At 41.1% G+C, this 23082-nt stretch overlaps 1 protein-coding gene across 1 annotated transcript in view; it reads left to right on the forward strand.

The window, feature by feature from the left end:
- The window catches only part of PDXK (pyridoxal (pyridoxine, vitamin B6) kinase), a gene marked incomplete at its 5' end in the record, with an annotated part of 67256 nt that extends 44450 nt beyond the window's left edge, over positions 1-22806 (forward strand). Inside the window, 9 exons of the mRNA XM_019529021.1 lie at positions 2703-2807; positions 4200-4283; positions 6954-7000; positions 13385-13470; positions 14159-14204; positions 17039-17150; positions 18551-18687; positions 19379-19445; positions 20258-22806. Of these exons, the coding sequence (XP_019384566.1) occupies positions 2703-2807; positions 4200-4283; positions 6954-7000; positions 13385-13470; positions 14159-14204; positions 17039-17150; positions 18551-18687; positions 19379-19445; positions 20258-20370 (797 nt within the window). The remainder of the gene's footprint in view (positions 1-2702; positions 2808-4199; positions 4284-6953; positions 7001-13384; positions 13471-14158; positions 14205-17038; positions 17151-18550; positions 18688-19378; positions 19446-20257) is intronic.
- Positions 22807-23082: the final 276 nt, after the last annotated feature.

The following is a 23082-nucleotide window of genomic DNA, read 5'->3' on the forward strand; positions in this document are numbered from 1 at the left end:
AATGTATAAGCACCTTGCTAGTGCTACTGTCTTCACATATAGAAGCAGGAAATGACCTCTTCTTAGCTTTCATTCTGTTTTTGACTGAGACAATACTAGAGCAGTTGTTCTGAGATCTTGCAACAGAAGAACCACAACAGGTTAGAAGGCTTTTGACACTATGGATTCCTTTTTGAAATCTCTGGGTTTATCTTGTGAATTGAATGTAGGTCTTGGCACACCAAACAACGCTAATACTGCATGGCACTTTGAGGATCGCTGGTTTAGATATTAGCTGGATAACTTCCTTTTAGAACTTAAGCCTCAGATGAGAAGCCTAAACCACTTTTGGTAGGGGACAGTGCGAGGGGGAAGAAAAAGGGATGCTTTTTGTTTCTGCTTGGTTTCTGTACAGTAAGGGCCTCTGCCAGAATGGTTTACACAGCTAAATGGAAGAGGTTGCTCTCTGGATAGTTGAACAGCCATACTCTCTGCTATTAATCTCCCTGCCAGCTATTCTACATTATTTGCTTACCCTGAAGCAATCCAGATGACTGGAGTACATTTGGCAGCAATCTCTGGTAATCAGCTTTTGCTTTGAGGTTACACTGTATTTTCACACCCCACCCCACCCCACAGTGTCAAGGACAGCAAATTTTAGATTGCTTCATTTTAAGACTGAAAAAGAATTCAGGCTTGAGGAGTCCTTCGCAGATTTCTTGGAAATAGTCCCATCTGTAATAACAGATGAGACCTGCAGCTTGGGAAGGAGGGCTTTGGTAGTATGGCATAGGGTGACAGATGTAGTCTCTTCAATAAGCAGGTTCTCAGCCATTTAGGGAGACAGTTATAGGGTTTATGGTGCCTTGGAGAGGAAGGCCTGAAAGTTCAAGCTGAACTTTTTATGAGAGGGATAATATGATTGGATAATCAAGTCATACGATATATGAGTTAAAGTATTTGGTTACCCCTATCTTGGCATTGAAATTAAATTTATCTTGATGTAGGAGATGTCTGGTAATCGCGTGGTTCAGGGCTTCTGCTGGCAACTGGTAGGGCCCAGGAAGACACTTTTTTATTTCCATGAAGGCTCTTTATTTGGCTTCTGGTTTTTATTTTGTTTTGTCTTATTTTTCCTTCCTTTTCAAAGCTAGGATGTCCTGGACTTCCTACTGCTATTTAATAATTTCTCAGGTATTGGGTGTGACAGATTTGGGTGTTAAGAAAGTCAGGTTTGCACAGATTGTAGGTTTTTTGCTCTCTTCTGTTAGGTGGAACATGGTCCTTCTTGTTGGATCACCTGAGCACATGTTAGTCTAATCAATAGCAGAGAATTTGAGTGGCAAGGCACTGATGGTGCCCATATCTCCCCTACTTCTTATGTATGGCATGCTGTAGAGGATTTTTTTAATAAGATGCTTTCTGGCTGTGGTGTGAGAGAAGAATCTGGCAATATGATCTTTGTGGATCCTTTGGGCAAGGGCTTACTTTGAATACAGTGAACAGATCTGGGAGGGCTCTTCAAGGCCCTTGTCCTTTCTGTTGACTTCAAGCTAGGTTAAACCAAGTCCAAAACAAGGTCTCATAGCTCCAGTAACTCTTAGGTCTTTATAAGGATAAGGGTATGGATAGTTTATTTTTCTATCCATAGAATTGTTTTTTTTATCTACAGTGATGTCAGTGGGACTGCTTCCAGTATGGACATGCTGTTCCTGGAGAATAGCTTTTTCTTATTACATGAAGTCCTATAGCGAAGGAACATCCTATGCCAATGTTTCTGTACAGTGACTGTATTTCTAACACAGGGTACCAGATAGTTTTGAATTAGGGTGCAAGAGAGTGCAACCTTCTCTTTACTGTGTGCTCTGGGAGATATTTAAATGGCTTTTCCTGATTAAACTGAAGCACTAGACTGTTTTCTGAGGTGAATGGAGAGTCTCCTTTCTACCATAATATTGTGAGGGAGTGTGGGTCTGGCATGAATTATTTTGTATGCATGCTAGATTCAGAATTACTGCAAATTGCAGAGGTGGTTTATTGCCAAATAAATCTGTCACGAAGCTGTCTGGCTGCTATCAGATGCATTGGTATAATGTAAAATATCAAATACTATATGTGATCCTAACCATCTAATGAAGACTGAAACTAACATCTTGCCTCAGAGATGGTTTAAGATTGGAGCTGGTTGGAGAAGCTTGCATTTTGGTTGTGATTTCTGTCTTCTGATCAGTGGAAGAGTTAAATATCCAGGCTTGTCTAGTTTGGCCCCTTTCGCAAACCATTCATTTTCAGAAAGGTAAAGATGATTAGTTACATTCTCGACATTGTCTTTTGTAGAGGACAACTTGACTAATTTCTTACAATAGTGGTATTGGTGCTGGGAGTGTCATCAGGGAACTGATAGATAGCATATTCCTGCTTATATAATATGTGTTGGAGGTGTCAAAAATATGGCCTGAGGAGCCATGTCATTGGTTTGTGGGGCAAGTGGTGGCAATGTTAGTTGCTGCTATTTCTGGAGCCTCAGCAGCTGTTGCTTGTCTTGCCACCCCAAATATCTTACCCAAGGAATCCTTGTGGGATGGATGACATGTCTTTGCACTCTGGCTGTGGTCTGCAGACTGGCTCTGCCCTGCTCTTCCAGCCCGCAGGGCCAGATGAGTTAGACACCCCTGATGTATATAATTTCCGTTACAAAATTATTTGGCTTTTCCCTGCTGTAGGTTACGCCCACTGGAAAGGTCAGGTGTTAAATTCAGATGAACTTCATGAACTGTATGAAGGACTTAAGCTGAACAACGTCAACCATTATGATTATGTACTCACAGGTCAGTAAGTATTTATTTTGCCTGCTAAATACTATGTTATTTATGCAAAAGGAGAGGTGCTGCCTTATTTCAACCCAGGTAATCACATTTTCCCTTGAACTTCCTCCTGCAGTTTCAGCTGGATACTTCATACTTCAGTGTTTGTCATATTGTTGTAGAACAGCTGCTGTATCCAGCCCTAAAGTTGTGAAGGGCTGGGTCAGCTAATCCCTGCACATCTTCATCCATCTCCACAGCACAATTTTTATATTTATTGTAAAGTAGCATGGATTTGAAATGCCCTTCCTAAATCTGCAGTAATGTCTGCTTTGCAGTTTAAAAGATTGGCCTTTATCCTGTTGATGTGCTGTTCTTTCTTTGATCTCTGATGGGAGCTGGGGTGGGGAGTGATGGGAGCTGGGGTGTGGAGTGTGATGAGAACAGAATGGAGAGTTGGATGGCTTACAGTCTATTCTCAACCCTGCCATCATACTCCTTGAAATGTTGCTTGTGTGCATATAATGGTCCTTTAACCTTTTTTGAGGGTGTAGAGTAAGTCTTGGGCCATGTCTTATTTCACGTAATACAGAGGCTTGGTATATGTGTGCATGTGTATGCAAGGTACTTCCATAGGAGGCATTTTAAATGGAAAAATAAATGGTCTGTGATCAGCTGCCTACCAATTAAAAGATACAGTCTCTTCTTCTGTGGCTTATCAGCTGGGTTCCACTTCATTGAGTTTCGTTCATCTTACAAAACTCAAGCAGAAATTGATTGCTAGATGCGATTGATTACATGATTTCCACATGTAGGAGATGTTTTAAAGCCAGAGATAATGGGAGAGTTTAATTATATGCAGCTGGGATTATCATCCCATAACAGTCATTCTGGCGTGAAGGGTATTTTATATCTGATAATTATTTTCCCCTTCTGTTGTTGTGGAGCTCTCAGAGGTAAAAGGAGACATTAAACTTCACTACAGAGTAATGGAATTCAGTATAAATGAATTTCATGTGGCTGAAAGGCACCTGCACATTTTTCTCCTGGGAGAAGGGTTATTCTGTAGTTGAGCAGAATAATGTTCCTGAAAAAGAGAATACCACTGTAGGAGCTTCCAACAAACTGTTTGATATGGAGTACTTCCAAAGAATGGTTTGTAGGCATCTTCTTCTGCTGGAGTAGTTATAGCAGTTAAAAATTTCAAATAAAAAATGTTTTAAGCTTTGTTTTAACTTAATCCTACTCCTTGTTTCCCAGTTACCTCAGAGCATCTGAAAGTGTGAGAAACTTAGATTCATGGGACTACATTTTTCCAGAAATGAGAAGTGAACAACTTTCTGCATATAATTACTGCAGTGATTCTTTAAGGTATTGCTCTATAAAATTAACTGCCAGTTTTTCTTCTCCCCAAAGGCTACACAAGGGACACATCATTCCTTGCCATGGTAGTCGATATTGTTAAAGAGTTGAAACAACAGAACTCTAACTTAGTGTATGGTAAGGATTTGATAATTTAATCATTTTAACTTCATTATTTCCCGTGTATCTGTGTAAATCATTTAGGATGAAAGGAGTATTGTGATACTATCCCAGATTTCATAACAGCGTCTTACTGTGGTTTTTCTTGGCACAGACTTCAGGGGAATGTCAGTTTAGCTTTATTAAACATGGTGAGGGATTTTTTTTTTCATATAACTTTGTTCCTTGTGCTACTTTTCTCACATCATGCCATCCATGCCTACCAAAATTGTGTTCCTATTATGGTATGATTTGGTATGCTGGTGTTGAGTTTCAGTCACTGCCTTTGGCTTGTAGAGATTGAGAAATCGTAACCATCTCATGTTGGCTAGTGAAGTGTCAAATAGCATGGTAGCGTTTGGAAGCAGAGCAGTGATTTCAGTATTTCATAGAATCAGTTGGGCCACATCTGAACAGCAGCCCTGGTAATGATAATGTAGGCATTAAAACATACTTTAAACCAGGAGTGGCCAACCTGTAGCATGTCTGACACAAGTGGCACAGGTGGTTTGTGTGGCACATAGCAGGAGGGGAGGGGACAGGCAGATAGGACAGGGAGCAAACAGCAAAGTAAAAGATAAGTCAGGGAGTACAGGACAGGAATCTGCAGAGCAGCAGATCGGGGGGGAAAGAATGGCACCTGGGGAGGACTCGGAGCTGATTTGTGGCACATCTGCCAGAAAGGTTGGCCTCCATTGCTTTGAACTAGTGGTGCTCAACCCCCAACTCATGGATCAAATTCAGCCCGTGGAGTCATGGCATCCAGCCCACTAAGCTCCACACAGGTCAGAAATTTGGCAGCGGGGAACAGTGGCCATTAATCCTGCCTTCCTTGCTACGAAGTTCCCAAGTCCTGTGCATCCAGGTGGCTTCCCCCTACCCCATGCAGCTGGATCAGGACTGGGCCACAGACCAGGCCATACCCCCACCCCCTGAATGGGGGCTGGCTCATGCCCCTGCTCCCCCCCACCACTGGATCAGGTTCTGCTGTGCCTGCCCACTGGCTGGATCCAGCCCATGGAGGGATGGGCCACCACCCATCTTGTCCATAGGGCAAAAGCGTTGAGCATCACTGCTTTAAACAATACAAGTAACAGACAGTTCCTGTGGTATAATAATACATAATCTACAAGATTATTTAAATTTATTAAGATTAATCTGTAAATTAAGATCAGTCAGTATTTGTAACTTTTTTCTGTAAATACCATTAAATGTATGTATTATTTACATTGAAATTAAATGATCCTATCGAAGTTGTACTTCCAACTTAGTTATCCAGAACCAATTATTTAAATAATTGGTGATGGAGACGTGCCTATGTGGTTTTTCACCATGTAGATGGGTTGATTGTGGTATAGTGCTAATTTTTTTTTGCGAACTGTTAAGTACATCTGAGAGGGCTGAGCAGTAACCTGCTCTTTATTAAAAATAAGTAAAAAATAAAGTGTTGTTATAATATGATTTTCCCTCTGTTCCAGGACTGAAGCGGTGCCTCTGTTTACAAAGCAACTTATACCATGTCAAAGAGAACATACAGAACGTGTTTGGGGAAATTGTTCTAACAATCTTTTGACATAGTAAAAAAGTACTTGCCAAAGCCAGTGAAAATACGTAAAGATAGCTTTAGCTAACATGATTTGAACTGGGCTTTTCTTAGACAGACATTAAATTTTGGCCTACAATTTATGCTTTACATTCTTTTTGAAAGCAAACTTGTTTTGTAAAAGCTTTATAGAATATTCATGTTTTCTTTTGTTTTCTTTTTTAAACATTTAGCAAAACATATTCTTTGAGGTTTTATTAAGGCAACAGCCTTCAGCCTGGGCATTAAATCCAAAAAATATAACAGACTAGAAACAGAAACTAGAAACTAACCACTTTAGCTGTGGACCATCCGAGAAATGCAGAATTTAACAGCCAAATAATAAAGTCACTTGGACTCTTAACATTCTTTCTGTTCATTGGAAGATAGTAAGCCAGGCTTCCCACTGACATCCACAGAAACCTGCATGAGTATGGATGGGCTGACTGGTGAAAAAGGACTATGAAATGTTTTTATTTCAGTAGTTAACTCTAATACCAAGGATAGTTTTGGTGTTCTAGCACACATTACTAGCTGCTAGGACTGTTCTTACTCTTTTGAAATTGAGGTTACTTAGAGTAGGGTATTATCGTTATTTATGATACTGAGATTGCCAAAAATGTCAAGTTTAATACTATTTTTTATCATGCCAAATGTGTGTTTGCCAGGTCTGGTCTGGAAGAAAAATTCTTCTTGCTTAAAATATTGTATAAACATTAACTTTTCTCATCTGTCTGCTGAGCGTTCTAATATTCTAGAGCTCAGATTTAAGGCAGGAGTTTTCATACCACAACACCTTTTTTCCCCCTCCTCATCTCTGCAGATTAAACAATGTGGACAGGGTGATTGATTACAACCCCTGACACCTCTTCATGATTGCACCCAAATTCCTCCATGGGCTGTAGATCGCCAGTTTATAAACTTCTGCTCCAGCGTAGTGTGGCAGTTGTTCGAAGATGAAAGTTACTAAAAGGATAGGTTGTAAGATACCTATTAGCAATTCTTAGCAGCATTTTTACTTGCAGATCCTTGTTGGTTTCTAAAATTGGATTTATTCTCTGTTGCAGTGTGCGATCCAGTGATGGGTGACAAATGGAATGGAGAAGGCTCTATGGTTGGTAACCCTCTGTTTGAACCATGCTTGCATTGAGAGCTGTGTGTGCCAAAGCAGAGTCGCCAGTCTCAAGTTTGGGTCTCAATTCCAGTGTCTTTTACAATGCTGTTAACTTCATGCAGATAAACTCAGTGCTTGTAAAGGGTGTTGCGTCAGTAGCTCTGGGTAGTGTAGTCTACTGTCTACCCACAGAACAGCCAGTATATGGACCATCTTGGTGAAAAAATCTCCCACACTGCTCCTCAGCGTGTTCTTTTTCTGTCACTGTCTGTGTGATGTTAACACTTGAGTATTAGCACCTTGATGGACATGACTTGTTTAACAGTGATTTCCAAAAAAACAAACAATTGGCTCTTGAGCTGGGCTCGAACAAGGTGGCCTAAAGGTCCTGGTGCCCATCTGCTCTTCTACATGAGGCATTATGGTATGTTTTAATTTACTGTTAAGCAAACAATTGGATATTGATGTTTATCTAAATTTCTAATGACAACTGTGGTGTTTCAGTTGGCTTTCACTTTCAATGCATTATCTATTATTCTTGGTCCTAATACGTTTCTTGTTTGTCTTCTCAATTATTCGATTTTTGCCACATAAAGTAGCACTTCACTTATTATTTAATAGCAATATGGTTTGCCTTTGCATGTGTGTTCTCACTTCAGTTCATAACTAGTACAGGGTGTGTTATCCTTGGCTTTCTATTTGCTATACAGCAGAAAAAATGGCTACTGGATGGGAGACTGGTGCCTCCTGAGTCGGGGAGGGGGGGGGCACTTGCTCCCCCAGTGGCCAGCCAGCAACTGGGAGGGAGTCCCCCCTCCCCACCGGTTGCACATGCCGATCAGGAAGTGCTAGCAGTGCTTTTTTTGGTGCCCCCACTCCCTGGCCAGTGCTCTCAGGGGGGTCACCAGTGCTCTCGCCTGCCCCCACCCCCGCCTCTCACCTAAGAGGAGAACACTGGCTGTGAGCAGGTGCACCAGCGCTCTCAGGGGGTGCACATGCACCCCCTACATGTCACCACTAGGCTACTATAAAATTACATTTTGTTTTAAATGTTACTCTTTTCTGATGAACAACCATCACAGAGAATTCTGGCCATACACCAAAGCTTCTCTTTTATGTTCTTGGTTAATCAGTTAAGGGCACAGGACTGGGAGGTGGCAGGCAAGCACACCATGCAATTTCATTGATAAAGTGATTAAACTCCAACTTAAGATGAGTGAAGTCTTTTGCTCCCGTTACTTGTATTGGAAGGCTGTGCCACTTTATTTTCTGGCATTGGTTATTCATTGCCCATTTATGCCCACTTAAATTTCTTTTTTAAGTAAGATAACTTGTCGTCTTCCTTGCTACTTAGCCCCTGTGATGTACTTAGAGCAATTGTCCCCTATTAAGTTTTGTTTTATCTAGGCTCTTTTATCCTCTTCTTGTAAAATTGGTACTCTGTTCCCCTGACCTTTTTTATTTTATTTTATTTTTTTGCACCTGTTCTGGTTTTGTCGTCTTTGTTGAATAGGGGTGTCAAACTCAACAGGCCCCACGGGACTGATGTATGAGGGCCTAGTCCAGTGCACCTGCAGGATGTTGGCTAACCTAATACTCATGGGCAGCACATTGGTGGGAGTTTTGGCTCAAGGGAAGATTCAGTGATGAGCTCCTTTATATAATGTATTTACTCACATACCATGTGTAGCTTCCCCCCCCAAATTAGCCATTCCAAAATTGTGGTGCATGTCATAAGCAGGAAAGATCATTTTTCTGCCCAGAATAAAAGCATGAACATGCTGTAAGGGCCTTGTTACATGGTAATATTGGGTGGCTCCTGGAGCTGTTAACACCTGTATTGGCTGCACATTAGCACTTGAACCTGATTTTAAGCATTCATTATGCAACACAAAGTTACACCACTCTGGGGCAGGATTATCTCTGATCCATACTACCCAGCTCCTGTTGCAGTAAGGTGTAGCCATTCTGAGCTATACCTTAGTGTAAACACCCCACCTGTCCCTGCCTCCCCTGCTGGCTCCAGTCAAGCCCAGCATCCTTCATCCCTGCTTACTTGTGGCTTTAATTCTTCCTCCATCCAAAGTTTAAAAGCAACCACCCAGAAGCAGCAGTGGTTTATCTGTTCAGGCAGTGCTGGCAGAGCCAGTTGACTTCGTGGCTCATTATAAGTGACCTGAGATCTTGTAATCACTTTTCACTGCACAAGTGTTAATGGCCCTCTCTCCTTTCTTCATGGTTTTGATGTTCCACCAAGCAAGCTAGTGCATCCTCCCTCAATTTTGCTGTCTGTTAGTTACCCTTTGTCCCTCTTCCCCTATTTCATAGCCCTGCAGACTGTTTTTAGCACTTTTCAAAATCTTGGATCCACTCATTGAGTCCAGTCTTCAGCAATAGCTACAGTTTCAGCTTTTGGCTGAGCAGTCCAAGAGATGTTGATGATTCATTTGTGAAAGAATTAAGATGGTAGTTTTTGCCTCAGTAGGAAGGGGAAGGTGCGTGAGGTGAAGGTTAGGCTCTGTCTCTGCTCTGAGGAGCCATACTTTTGGAAATGTCTTTATTTCCCCTTCATATGTGCATTACTGGGGGGGGGCAGGGTGTGATATCAAGATAATACAGTATTTATATACTAGTAGCACTTAGAGGCCACACCTGAGATTGGAGCCTCAGGAAGGTGGGGAACACATAGACATTGTCTCTGAAGGCATCTAAAGTGTAACAGCTGAGACCAGAAAATGGAACCAAGGAGGTATTAGCCACCATGGGTAACTAAGGCATAGAGAACGTTAGCCCAGGTGAACTTGTTCCAAAGGGGCTAATTAACTTGAGTGAATCTGAGTTGCAACAGGAGTGAAAACATTCACAAAACTGTCCTAAGCAAACTCCAGCACACTGATAGGGTTTTCGTGCCATTGCCTGAATGTTAAGTTATACTTTTTGGGTTTTTTACTCTATGGATTGAAGCACAGGCTGGTAGGATTTTAATATTTGTTGAGCATACATTATTTGCTTAGTCAACATCAGAAAACTAATAGAGCAACATTCAGTTGTTCTGCAGCAACTTTGATTTCTAATATTGTTGCCATTTACATCAGGACTTAATTTGACTCCAGATCTCTTCAGTCCTCCTTCCTCTTCCTTATTTTTTAAGCATTCGCTTGCTAGACATGTAGGGCACTTGGGGAATGGTGAGTTGCTGGAAACCTGCAGGAACAGTAGTTTGCTTTCACCTTTAAGGAGTAAAAGTACAAAGCTAATTGGTCAAAAAGGAAGAGCAGATGGCTTTGCTGGTGCTCTTAGATTTCTGCCACTCCTGCAGCAGCTGGAACTGGTTTGACAAGAAAACAGAAGGCACACTAAGAAGCGGAAGAATTGTGCTTCCAGCATCAGCAGCTGCTATAGCTGTCAAGACATTCATAAAAAGGAATGTGGCATACAGAAGGGACAAGAAAGCAGAAAGTATCAGACACTTTTCTCTAAGACACTTGAGAGAGATCCCAATAAATTCCTAATATAAAAAAAAAAAAGTAAAATAAACTTGTTTCTGGCCTCTTATTTCACGTTTCATGTAATTTATTTTCATGTTTTTATGTATTCAGATATAATGTATTTATTCAAATATAAGATGAGGTCCTCCCTCCCCCATTAAGAATTGGATAAAAAGCCCCTTGTTTTATACAAGGAAAATGTATTAAATACTATGTCTATCTTTTGAACAGCTGAAAACAGCATAGGCTCAGTAATGGAAACCAACAATGAAGTTGATTAAATACGGCTAACACTGAGCCGTAAAAGTACACGACCTGTATTGGGCAAACATGCTGATGGGAACCTATTTTTATGCGTGCCCTTAAATACCCATTCCCCCCAAAGCTCCAAAACAAAAAAGGGGCAAGGGCAGGTATTCCTCCCACAGGGAACTGACACTGGGAGAGGCAGAGCCAAGCCTGACACCACCTTCTTAATGCCAAAAATGCTACATTTGAATTTAGCTAAAAGGCCAAGATGCTGATGGGAACCTATCACAAAGATAGATGAGTGCAGCCATATCTGAATAAGGATATATCAGTGTTTCTCAACCTTTTCACCAGCCCAAGGCACACTTACATTAATACAGTTTTTCCATAGCATACCTATTAAGGCATTCCCCATCTTCATACCTGTTGTAGCTCATTGCCATGGGAAAATTCCACAGCACGCCTGTTCACACTTTTTGTGCCGTGGTACACAGGTTGGAAAACAGATGTATGCCCATCCCTGATGAACACGGTCCCCTTCAGCACCGACTCTTTAAAGTCATGGTGAGCCACTACGTTACATATATTTTTACTTCCTCGTCACTTCCACAGCTGAGCTGCACCTTTCTCCCCCATTTCCAGTGATTCCTAGTTCTTCACCAGAGGTAAATGTCTGGAAAACATCATGAAATGGGGTCCAAACAGTTCACCCAGAATTCCTCTGTCCCTCCCAGCCTGTTGCATGGGATTAGCATGTCTTACCCTCCCTCTCCCCCCCCACCCATAAAGTGAAGCCAGGCCGGGTTTCAGATCCCAGTACTCACTCGGTTCTAGTCATGAATGAGGGACTAATTAGCACATAGCTGTTTTGGAGGCAGGAGGGTTGTAATCTGGAGTACATGTGGATACTGAGCAGTGCTGAACTGTTGCATCACCACTGCTTGAAACACTTGTTTCTGGCAAAGCCCAGGCCAGTGAACTATACAGTAAATCATCAACCTGTTGGCTTTGGACTGATATCATGCATAGTTTGTACTACTTTAAGTAGCACTTTGGCATCTGCTTATGAAGTGTGATTATGTAGTACTTGTGCTAAAACCTACGGCAATTTCAGAAAAGGTAAAATGCATCAAGTCTAGATGAATTAAGTCTATGGCTACTATATGCAAATGACTACAGCTAGGTTTTATTTCAAAGTCAGTTTTTCCAAATTTGCTCATCACTTCCATGTGCTGAGGAAGAGCACGGTTTTTATTGTAAGAAGAGGGGAAAGGGGCTGCAAGGGGAAGAAGCTGGGGAAGGTGAGAGCAAAATGGCTACCTGACCCCCCCAGATTTATTTTCTCTGCTCTAGCAGTAGGAGGAGGACAGATTCAAGGCATACCTCTAATAATTAGATTCTATATCTGGAAAATTATATGCAATTTATAATTTTTCCATGTATAGTATCTAATTATTGGGAGGATGTCTTATAGTCAGGGTCATCTTATATCCAAGTAAATACAATAAATCCAAAGAGACTGCATTCTTTCTTGCTCCAAGGGTTGCTCAGAATTTTTTTCTAAAAAAAAAAAAAAAACAAAAAAAATTGTCTCAGTAGCTTGTGTCGTGCTTAGTTTCCAGTCTGCAACTACTTTCATGTGGGTGGGCTCCTGTGCCCAGCAGATCTCTAATGGCAACAATAAAATAGTATCATCTGGTGGAGGAGAGAAGTAAGTCTGGGGCTTTATTATGGGACATTTTGCTTCTCTCCTCAGCCCCCCACCCTTAACTTTCTGAGGGAGAAGCTTGGGAGACCCAGAAACCCAAGAATTGGGCATTGGCCCCTCTAGTTTAGAATCCCTCTCCTTTCCCTGATTCCTATGACTAGCTGGTGGAGAGGGGGCTCTTGACAGGACATCAAGATGGGGAGAATGCTGAGGAGTCCATCATTTAATTCCAGTCTTTTATTTCTTCATATGTGTATTTTCATTGTACCCAGGAGCCCTAGTGATGGGGTAAGACCGACCCCCCCCCCCGGTGTAAAGCTGTTTCACAGACTGAGCAAAAAGTTGGCCCTTGCTCCAAAGAATTGGTTTGATCCTATGATACAATGGGGGCCAACCTTTTTGGCAAGTGTGTGACAAATTAAGCCCCATGTGCTTCCTGAGTACCACTTTGATCCCCTTCCCCTGCCTGATCTGCTGCTCTGCTCTCTGCCTTGGGCTCCCTGCCTGATCTGCTTTTCTGTTTTACACTCCCTGCCCCTTCTGCCACTGTGCTGCCTGCCCCCTCTCTGACCTGTCAAGCTAAAGACAAGAGGCTGCCTGTGCCACTTGGCATGTATGGTGAAGGCTGGCCACTCCTGCTGTCAAAATAATTATACTCGCATTGAAGTTATCCTCAAGCTAGGTAGAGAGTAATTCTTTATTTGAGAGAGATGGAAAACTGAAACAGAGGTTTATCTAAGGTAACATCAAGTCATCTGTGCAGTTAGGAAGATTAGCTAGGGTTCAAAATTCATTCTTCAACTGTTAAATACTCCTCCTATTTGGATATAGTAAGTAGTGTGCATATTATAGAACAAAGATAAATGTAAGGAAGAAAAAATACTTCCGTAACTTCCAGAATTATTGCTGATAGGATTCAATTTTCCAATTCTTTTTCAGTATGTGCCAAAAGACCTTCTTCCAGTTTACAGAGACAAAGTTGTACCTGTTGCAGACATAATTACCCCTAACCAGTTTGAAGCTGAGTAAGTACTCATTTCTGTCTCTCTCAATAGCTGGTCAATCAGTGACTACAAGTAGAGACAAATGACCGTTCTTCCTTTTGCTGTACCCAAAGTTTCCTTTTGTGTATGTACGTACTGGGGTTAATTTTTCTTAGAATGGCGTTCCTTGGTAAATCTTGCCCCTGGGGCAATAGAAAATTTGATTCCCCCCCCCCCCATTAAAAAGGTAATATTCTGGCTGAAAATGGAAATATCTTGATTTAGAAATACCCCCCTAATAATGACTCCATTGGAGTTGTAGTTCAGGTGTCTCATGCGCCTTTCTGTTCTGTAGTCTGGGCTCCTTGGTCAGACCCCGATGATGCACCAGGCCTCCTTTCCTTTGAAGGGAGAGAGTTGTATAGTTTCATGGGAGACTATAAGTAAGGTGATAGGTTTTTCTGAGGCAATCAGAATTCCTACAAGAAGTACTTGACTAGTCACAGGGGTCATATTCACAGGTATTCACAATTTTGAACAGCTTTAAAGCAAGACAGATGTGTATCTATTGTCTTTCAGGACTTTTGTGTACAGCCACCGTCTAATGCAGTAAATTGCTTTAGATTGACTTGTAAACAAGATATTGTATGTTCAAAATATTCATCCTGGTTAAAAAAGAGAGGTTGCTTCTAATATATTGTCTTTTTAAAATTTGTTTTCTTGACTCTAGGTTACTCACGGGAAGAAAGATTCACACAGAAAAAGAAGCTATAGAGGTAGGTGGGGTCTGGTGTGCACATCCAGGTATCTGCCTGTTACTTTGGTGTTTCTTTTGTATCTGTAAAGCTACAGATAGTCTCATTTCCATCCTTCTTTGTTTCTCTAATGAGTTTTGATAATTAGGGGACATGCTTTGGACACACAGGCTGCATCCACACGAGCGTGGGCATGCAGTTGGTGGCACTGCAGACATGTCTGTGGCACCACGTACTGCAGGTTAAGTGTTCTTTGTGCTGCAAGGGAGCAGCATGGAGGATTGGGGTTTTTTTGACACCTTGATATCATGGGGAAAAGCCCATGGGGAAAAAAGAGTGGTGCACGTGGCAGCAGTGTGTGCCGCCCAAAGCTGGAGCTTGGCCAGCCAGAGCTGCACTGTGCTGCCAGTTAGGCTCCACGTGGCAGGATTGCCACCGCTGCGACCCTAGAAAGCCCCCAGGTCCCTGGGTAAGGCTGCTGTGGCCAGCCCAGTGCTGACCCCAGTCTCCCCTTTTCCACCTGGGGTAACTTGCCGTGCAATAGAGAGCACATGTTTCCCAGAGACAACTAGTGGTGGCACAAGGTGCGCTGCCACTCTTTGTCCCTGGGGAACCAAGTGTCCACGCACGTATGGACATGGTCACAATATTTTTCTTTTCAAAGGTCCAGCACCAAATGGAAGATCTTTCCCAAAGTATTAAGGAAAAAAGAAGTGGGGATGGAGGGGTAATAAATATTTCAACCTGAACCAAGTATTTATGGAAGGGGGAAGGGAGGGAAGCATCATGTATTGTAAATGTTGCCCCGTCCACACTGGAAAAATGCCCTAATTAAGATGGAAACTGTACTCAGTCCTAAAAGTAGCTGTAGATGACAGTGTTATGCTAGCAGCTCCCTCTGTTGGCAGTATCCAGCTCCTTTTGATAGCTCCTATGTTGCTTATATGATGTGCTAGAGAGCAAAAATTTCTGACTAGCTCTGTAATACTACAAGGCAGCAAGGATTGGGGTCTGGATTGTTTTCCTGCTGCAGATCACAAGGAACAAGATTTTTTACTAAAAGGGAACAGATGGTTTAATATCCAGAAAGTTGAATGGCAGGATGGTAGTCCAGGGTGTGCAACGGTTTAGAACCCTGCTGCAAGTTTTGGTGGTTAGTTGCTTCCAAGTTGCAAGCACAGAGGGTCATGATACTGGTATGGAGAGCTGAGATTCCCAGTTTCAGAAGCATGCTGTTTTGAGGAGAGGAATTAGCACTGTAGGGAGACACTTTTTCTCAAGAAAATGCTGAAATCTGCAGTCGGAATGGAAAATGGTAGAAGAATATGGTGACTTAGGAAGGATTCATTTCTGTTCCAGCATACTTCATTCAGTGAATGTGATTAAAATCCTTTGCTGAATGGACTCTGGGGTTATTTCTTCTGATTTGATTTGTCTACCTTCCTGTGGGAACCCAAGTTTCAGGCAAACAGTGGCTGTAACAACACCTAGGAGAGCAGTCTGACTGTAGCAGCGCTGATGTTTTCAGCTTTTCCTGTGGCAAAGCCATCTGAATGTCAGTTACTGATTATCTTTTTTCCAGTAGAGATCACATGCTCTTTTTATTTTTATTCCTGTTTTGCATCCCCCTGGTATGCTCTTCCCAGGGAAAACCCTTCATACAACTTGCTGCTAGTTATAACAGTGTGTGCTATTCTGATCCTCATTGGTAGAACCGAGCGCCCAAGTATTCACTTAAGGAGTGAGCTTTATGTTGGGAAGGTTAGTTTTTATGCACATATGAATGTTTTAATATGCTAGTGAGTAGTGATTTTTACAAATGAATTATCCATCAATCAGTCTGATTGCTATACAGCTGCCAAATCCTGACCCTTTTTTGCTAATAAAAATCTCTCTTGGCATTTTTTCTAGATGAGAATATTTTTATGTGGGTAGTAATAAAAGTATGTTTTGCATTGAAAATTGGTTTCTAATGTTGCTTATGTGTGTTCATATGTGGCTTTGTGGACATGCTTTTCTTCCACTGCCTGAAAGGCCTGGCCTGTGAAGACAAATTCCCAAGCTGGAATCCTTGTTCCATTGAAACCAATAGATGTTGTTGCTATTGACTTCATTGGGATCAGAATTTTACCCCAAGTCTAGATTGAGATTAATTCTAGCATTATCCCTAACTAAACAGAGCCAGTTGATAGTGTAGTGGAGAATGAATCCTGAAATGGGAAATACTAAAATTCTTGAAGAACTTTTCAGTATAGAAGAAAATTTGAATTTCCGTTACTTCATAGATGCATTGTACAAGCTGGATAGGTAACTGCTTTTTACCATATGTGCATGTGTGAAGAAGTCTGCTTAAGTAACTTTGAAGCTTAGAAGAAAGGAAAGCAGCACAGAATAAAATAATAAAAATAAGTCCTTATTCAGTGCTTATGAGTCATAAGTAAACTGAGAAGATCTTTTGTTAAATCCTTCTAGGGGATTTAATATTTTATCTGCTGCTTATGATAAATACATTACTGAAATCACTGATTCTTTTGTGAAATCAAACTCTCACCCATAGCAACCAACTGTGATGTCACAAGTGGTGGATTATTATTTCAAGTGAGAAATACAGAAACAGGAAATATGTATCTGTCTAAAGTACAACACTTACATGTTCGTGTGCATATACACAATTTATGCATATACATATGAGCTTTGAAACATACCAATATGTAGTTCCCAAAATGAAAAGGAGATTGAGAAGCCTCAGATAAATTTCCTCTGAGGGTTGCAGGGACGAGTATTACTGAAGCAAACATATCCAGAATCCATGAGTGATATGCAATAAAATGGTTTTGTTTTTCACACTTGGGAAGGTAATGGATATGCTTCATGCTATGGGACCAGAGACTGTGGTGATCACCAGCTCAGATCTACAGGCACCTCTAGGAAACAACTACCTAATTGCACTGGGGAGCCAAAGAAAAAGTAAGTGATGCTTTTGTGGTTTTGTGGGGAGGGGTTGTTTGTTTTTTAAACAGTTCTTTGTTTCTCTTACTTTAAAAATAAATTGCTTTCATGAAAGCAAGGGGCAGTTTAGTTGCATGGGTTTGTTCTAGGTTTGGCAGTCAAAATCAAAAATCATACTATTCTTTTGACAGAATAGGCCATTCCTTCCACATTGTTTATATTTGCTTCTGTTCCCTCAACATTTTCCTTGCAGGAGTACTAAGCTTGCTCTCTAAGCTCCAAGTATTGCATGAAGTTTTTATGCTAAAGGAGTGTCATTGTGTGGAGATGGCAAATAATCCTGCTTTTTCTTTGCCCATGCAATACAAATCTAGAGGTGGCAGGCTGGGTTGCCAAATGAAAAAATTTAGTGAAATACAAACTTGTATAAGAAACAGCTGATATTTTTCAGTGCTATTCATTTATATATGTCTGTAAATAAGCTGCTTTTTCCATATATTTCATTCTGATCATTTCAAATGTACCTAACAGGCCAGAGGTAGGCTACTCCTCCATTTTTAATACAACCCAGAGGCCGCAAGTTTCAGTAGATGATGCCCCATCTTGATTTCAGCAACTTCTACATGCACCAGACTCACTGAATCAACTGCTGTTGAGATCAAGGTGGAAAAAACTATACTGTAACTTGTACATGCTGTGGTTTGCTATTCTATAAGGAAGGTTAAGGTGTGACCTATCACCTCCATCTTCTCCAAATGGGCTGGGGACAGAAGTTACACACAAACCGGCATAATTGATCAAAAACCAGTTCAAATCTGTAACACAACAGAAGTCCAGTGCACATAAACCACTTTCAAAGTGGCCAAACTACTTTAAGATAAACATGGCTGGATTTAGGTTAGCCGATTTTAGGTTAAATTGGTTTATTGAACTTGTGCCCCATACCCCCACTAGATTCAACTAAACTCGCAACCCCCCAGCATCCAAGGGCGCTTTGCACCTCCTTTGCAAACACCCCTCCCCCCCACCACTCTTTGCAAGGTGGGTGGCCTAGCCTTGGCCCAAGCATCTGGTCCAGCTGAGCAGGAAGCCATCCTCTAGCAGCCCCTGGCTTCCGGCCTAGGTCACTGCTGGCATGTGGCTGCATTTCTGGAATCAAAGTGAATGCTCAGGCTTCTTGACTGTCTGTACTTAGCCCTAATGTGAAGTGTAAGGGTTGCCACTGTGTTTTCCAGTCTGACAGAGTATGAGGGACAACGCAGTTTGAAAAAACTATCAGAAAGTGACCATCTTTAAGATCCTCTTCAAAACTTATCAATTTAATGCTGGAAACCCTGCTGGCACTGTTGTTTGGTGATCTTACTCTTGTATTATTTGGAGAAGAAAGCCTGTTATTTAAATGTGTCTTTGCATTGTAGCCGAAGCAGATGGTACGAAAGTGATGCAGAGAATTCGTGTGGAGTCTCCTAAAGTGGATGCTGTCTTTGTTGGAACAGGAGACTTGTTTGCTGCTATGCTCTTGGCCTGGACACACAAACATCCAAACAATCTTAAGGTATAATGTTTGGGGTGTTTTCATCATCCCATGGCAAATGCTGCAATTAACTATTTCTTTCACTTTTTTTCCCCCCCACTGGTTCCACAAAATGGAGATTTGGCACTTTTTGAAAGAGTTTGAGCTGTTTCTGTGGCTGAGTTCCATCTTGGAAACTTAAATTCTGTGTATATAAAATGACTTTTATAAATATCTGCAGTTGGAAAGGATATTTTTTCCTTCTGTACCCAAAGAACACCCTTTTGAATAGTATCTTTGAGTGATGGATTACTATCCTTTGAATGGCAGTTGACCTAGAATATCTCTTTATATAGTCTGTGAAATGATTTTGGGATGTTGCTCAATCTGAGATACTCTATATCTCTAACTTTTTGAATCCTTGGTTCATAAAAAGAGCCTAAAATCAGGTATCGGCTTAAGGGTCTTATTTTATGGCTCTTCTGGATACTGCATTCTTGCTTTGAACATTTTATTCCTGGTTTATTACTTTGGATTATTAAAGAATTCCAAAGATTTTTGTGCCGTATATTACATTCACTGCCAAACTCTTTCTGTGCTTTTATAGAGTTGCACAACTCAGTTTTCTTTTACCTTTCAAATTATCCTCTAAACTTTACCTTTCAAAAGCACTGCTAATAACTTGAGTAATTGAAATATGAGTGAAACCTGAATGTATTTCCTATGATCACAGGTGGCATGTGAAAAAACTGTATCAGCCATGCAACATGTTCTACAAAGGACCATCACAAGTGCAAAAGGTAATCAGTTCACTCTGTGCTCCTGAATTTACTCTCTTCACATCCTCTTTGAAACAAAAGTCTGAACTATTTTTGATTTTCAGCACTGCAGAAGTCTCCTGCACTCTGTACAGCAGTGTATTAGGGAATTCCAGTGCTGGGGCTAGAGTTAGCTCAGCTGCTGGTCTGTTTACCACTGTTCTTTATTCTTGCTTTGGGTGATATGGTGATGAGTGTCACTAGCCATTTTGTGCTAGTGTTGCAACCAACAGGTGTGGATTTGTATTACTGCTAGAGCAGTGATGTGAGAATTTGTAGCAAAGCTGAGTGCAGCAATATGAAGGAGCCTCATCTCTGGTGAATTTTCTTCTTCCTGTATATGTTAGGACTGGAATGGATTCCTCAACTGGTAATGAGCTGTGCATTTGTGTCTAGCTGAAGAGATTACTCTTTAACTAGCCTTACCGTTGGAAGTGGAGGAGAATGCAGCTTTGAGCATATATTTGACTGTACTAGCACATCAGCTTGGCACTTCCCACCTAGGATATGTGCAAGTACATTGTTGCTGAGCTCTTTCAGTTTCCATCAAGGTCCGAAGAAAAGTTGCATGACCTCAAAACTTATCTGGATCAGTCTATAAGCAACGATAAAACATTAAGAATAATTCTGGGAGACTTGAGGGGTCTTGGGATTTTGAAGTGCCAGACAGCTCCTAGGATATTAGGGCAGATGGGTAGAAGAATTAAAAATGATAGTGGGAAAGGAAAGAAGCTACAGTTTTTCTTTTTTTCTTTTTTGTTACTGTTATTGACATTTCAATATCATATTTTTAGCACAGGCTGGAGAAGGAAACAAACCAAACTCGGCCCAGCTGGAATTAAGGATGGTCCAAAGCAAAAAGGACATAGAAAACCCAGCGATAATAATAAAAGCTACTGTGTTATAAAGGCTGTATGTCTCCTAATAACGCACAATGTATTGATGTCCTCTTTTTCTTTCCTGTAAATTGTAATGTTTGCCTTAGATCTGTGACAGAAACCTGACTTCCATGAAATAGCACCCAGCATAGGCAGATACCTATTATCAAACATATGTGCCGGCCTGGCTTGGTTTAAAAGCAAAACAGCAAGTATTGAAACTTACTGCAAGGTATCAAAATGGCTGTGAAATTCACTCAGTCTTTTATTACCCTGGGCAACTGAGTACAAGGGTTCCTGACTTGCCAAAGACATTGGGTGTGAATTTGCTAGTATAACTGACTGACTGGAGCCTATGCAGTAGTAATGCATTTTGTGCCAATTGAGTTGGCTACCTGCTCCTTTTGCTGATTCCAATTGGTAGCCTACTGTGGTGTTCAGCATTTCAATTACTCTAAAATCAAGTATGATTAAAACTGCCCAGAAGGTCCAGGATGGGTGTAGGGAGTTACTTGAGAGATGTTTTGCTTTCAGTACTCTGCAGAGGTCTTGAGGTGTCATTTCATGTTTCTGATAACTGCTCCTGTCTCGAGCCTATGAATGATTACACAGTTCCAATTTCTACAGGTGCTAATCGCTTTATTCTCAGCGACAAGCATCCACATGACTTTCTTCCCATGTCCCACTCCAAAAAAGATGGACAACAAAGAAACAAATATCTATTTACTAGCACTGCATAGAAACTTATAACTCTACCTCTGAAAGCAGACTTCATTCCTTTTTTACTAAAGATTATTCAAGACAAAGCTTCCTTATGAAAGGAAAATAATGTGGCTACCTACTCCGAAAGCTAAGTAACCTATTAGCAATTTTTATCCATTGGAATACTATGCTACTGATTACCTTCATTATTTGCTGAGGACAGTTTAGTCTTCATGGATAGTTCTGTTTATAAACACCAGAGGGCAGTTCTGCTTAATAAAAATGAGTAGTCTGTTTCATTTGTAAATGCACTATGTAGGGAAAGGCTGGGTTAGTTATAAGCTTGCTCATGGTGAGTGATGTTTAGAAAAATTGTTGTTCATAGTGTCATTCTTTGCAATAGCCCATTTTCAGAACCATTTTTCTTGTGCTGCAGAACAAATAGTAACTTTATGTTCATTATTCAAATAAGTTGCTAGAGATTTTATCAGAGCAAAGATTTTATATACACAGTTTATTCCATTTTATATTTATCATTTATATTGCTATATTCTTATCAAGTTTCTTTGAATCTCTCATGAGCAAGATGGACAACATTGCTTGTCTGTTTCATGCTTGTGTATAGCGGGATGTTGAAATATATCTAGATAGCTCTACTGTTCTCTCATAATCGCTGTAGTACCTGAGCACCTCAGTATAACGGTGCCCCTGACCTAGCTTTTTCTTTCCTTTTACAGAACAGCTGGGGAAATATAATTCCATTTTTTTTATCAGACTTCTGTCCCCTGAAGCTTTTGTAGCATGGGGCCTCAGTCCTTTGCAGTTCCCTGCATACTCTCAGGCACATCTTATATTTACTGTTTTTCGGCGGAAGGTCTTGACCACATACAGCTTCTGTTGACTTCAGTGAGCAGTCACAAGTTCTTGACATCTCTTGGCATGTGGACTTGTCCTGGTAGCACAGAAATTGCACTTTTGTACAATAGCAGAGATCAGATGCTCACCAAGAAGGGAGGGCAGCTTTGTTTTGCGCAGCAAAAACACAAGGTCGTTGTCTCCTGTGTTCCTCCCCAGCATCCTTCTCCTGGCAAGGGTTGTCTGATTTATAATCAGTGTCAGTGATCTAGCTTGAGCCACTCTCCCTCACTCCTGCCAGCAAACCTGGGTCTGGTTTTAAAATCTGCAGTTGTACAAGTTATCTTCACTGAGTTCCTGTGTGGACTTTCTGTTATTGGTACTGTTGTTTGGCCTCTAGCGGGGGCAAACAAAACTATTTTTACAGCTAATGTTAGGCTGAACTGATTTTTTTCTTCTTCTCATTAATAGGACGAAGGTAGTATAATTCATAGGCCTCTTAAATCCCTCATTTTCAGTCAGTAAATGCCATCTAAGTAAATGCATCTTGTAATAGATTTAGAGAACTCTCAGGTTTTGTCCTACCTAGCTAACAGTTTCATAATCGAGTCTGATTTTGCTCTGCAATTACAAATTTGTCTTTCTTATTTAAGAAACAGAAAAAGAATCCATAGATTACCTAGTAAACTTGACTGCTGCCACAATTTATGATAACCACTGCCATGAAATAACTGTAGCAATAATAATTCTGGTGTCAAATGAAGTATAGCCATCTACACTGAAGGGGGGAGCTTGTGACAGTCCTCTAAATCTTGTAAAGGTGGCAAAGTAAACAGTAGCTTTTTTCCTCTGTATTGTGTTTTTAAACTTTGAATTAGTTTTGTTTCTTGTTAATCACTTCTCATAAATATACAGAGAAACAGTTCTTTATATTCATCAGTTGTCCTTTTTAATATAGATACAGTAAAAGCTCTGTTATCTGGCATCCCCTGGGAATGGGGGATGCCGGTTAATCAAACATACACCGTTTGGTACACTCCCCGGTGTCAGTGTGCCGTGGGACAGAGAGGGGGGCCCTGTGCAAGCTGCTTTGCCCCATGCAGGCTGCTTTGCCCTGGGCCGTGGGCTGAAGAAGTGGCAAAGAAAAACTTGGCTTGCGGCAGCAAAACGGGAAGTCTCCCAGA

This window comes from Crocodylus porosus, unplaced genomic scaffold (genome assembly GCF_001723895.1).
Source record: "Crocodylus porosus isolate Cpor-Errol unplaced genomic scaffold, CroPor_comp1, whole genome shotgun sequence".
Classification (NCBI taxonomy): domain Eukaryota; kingdom Metazoa; phylum Chordata; order Crocodylia; family Crocodylidae; genus Crocodylus; species Crocodylus porosus.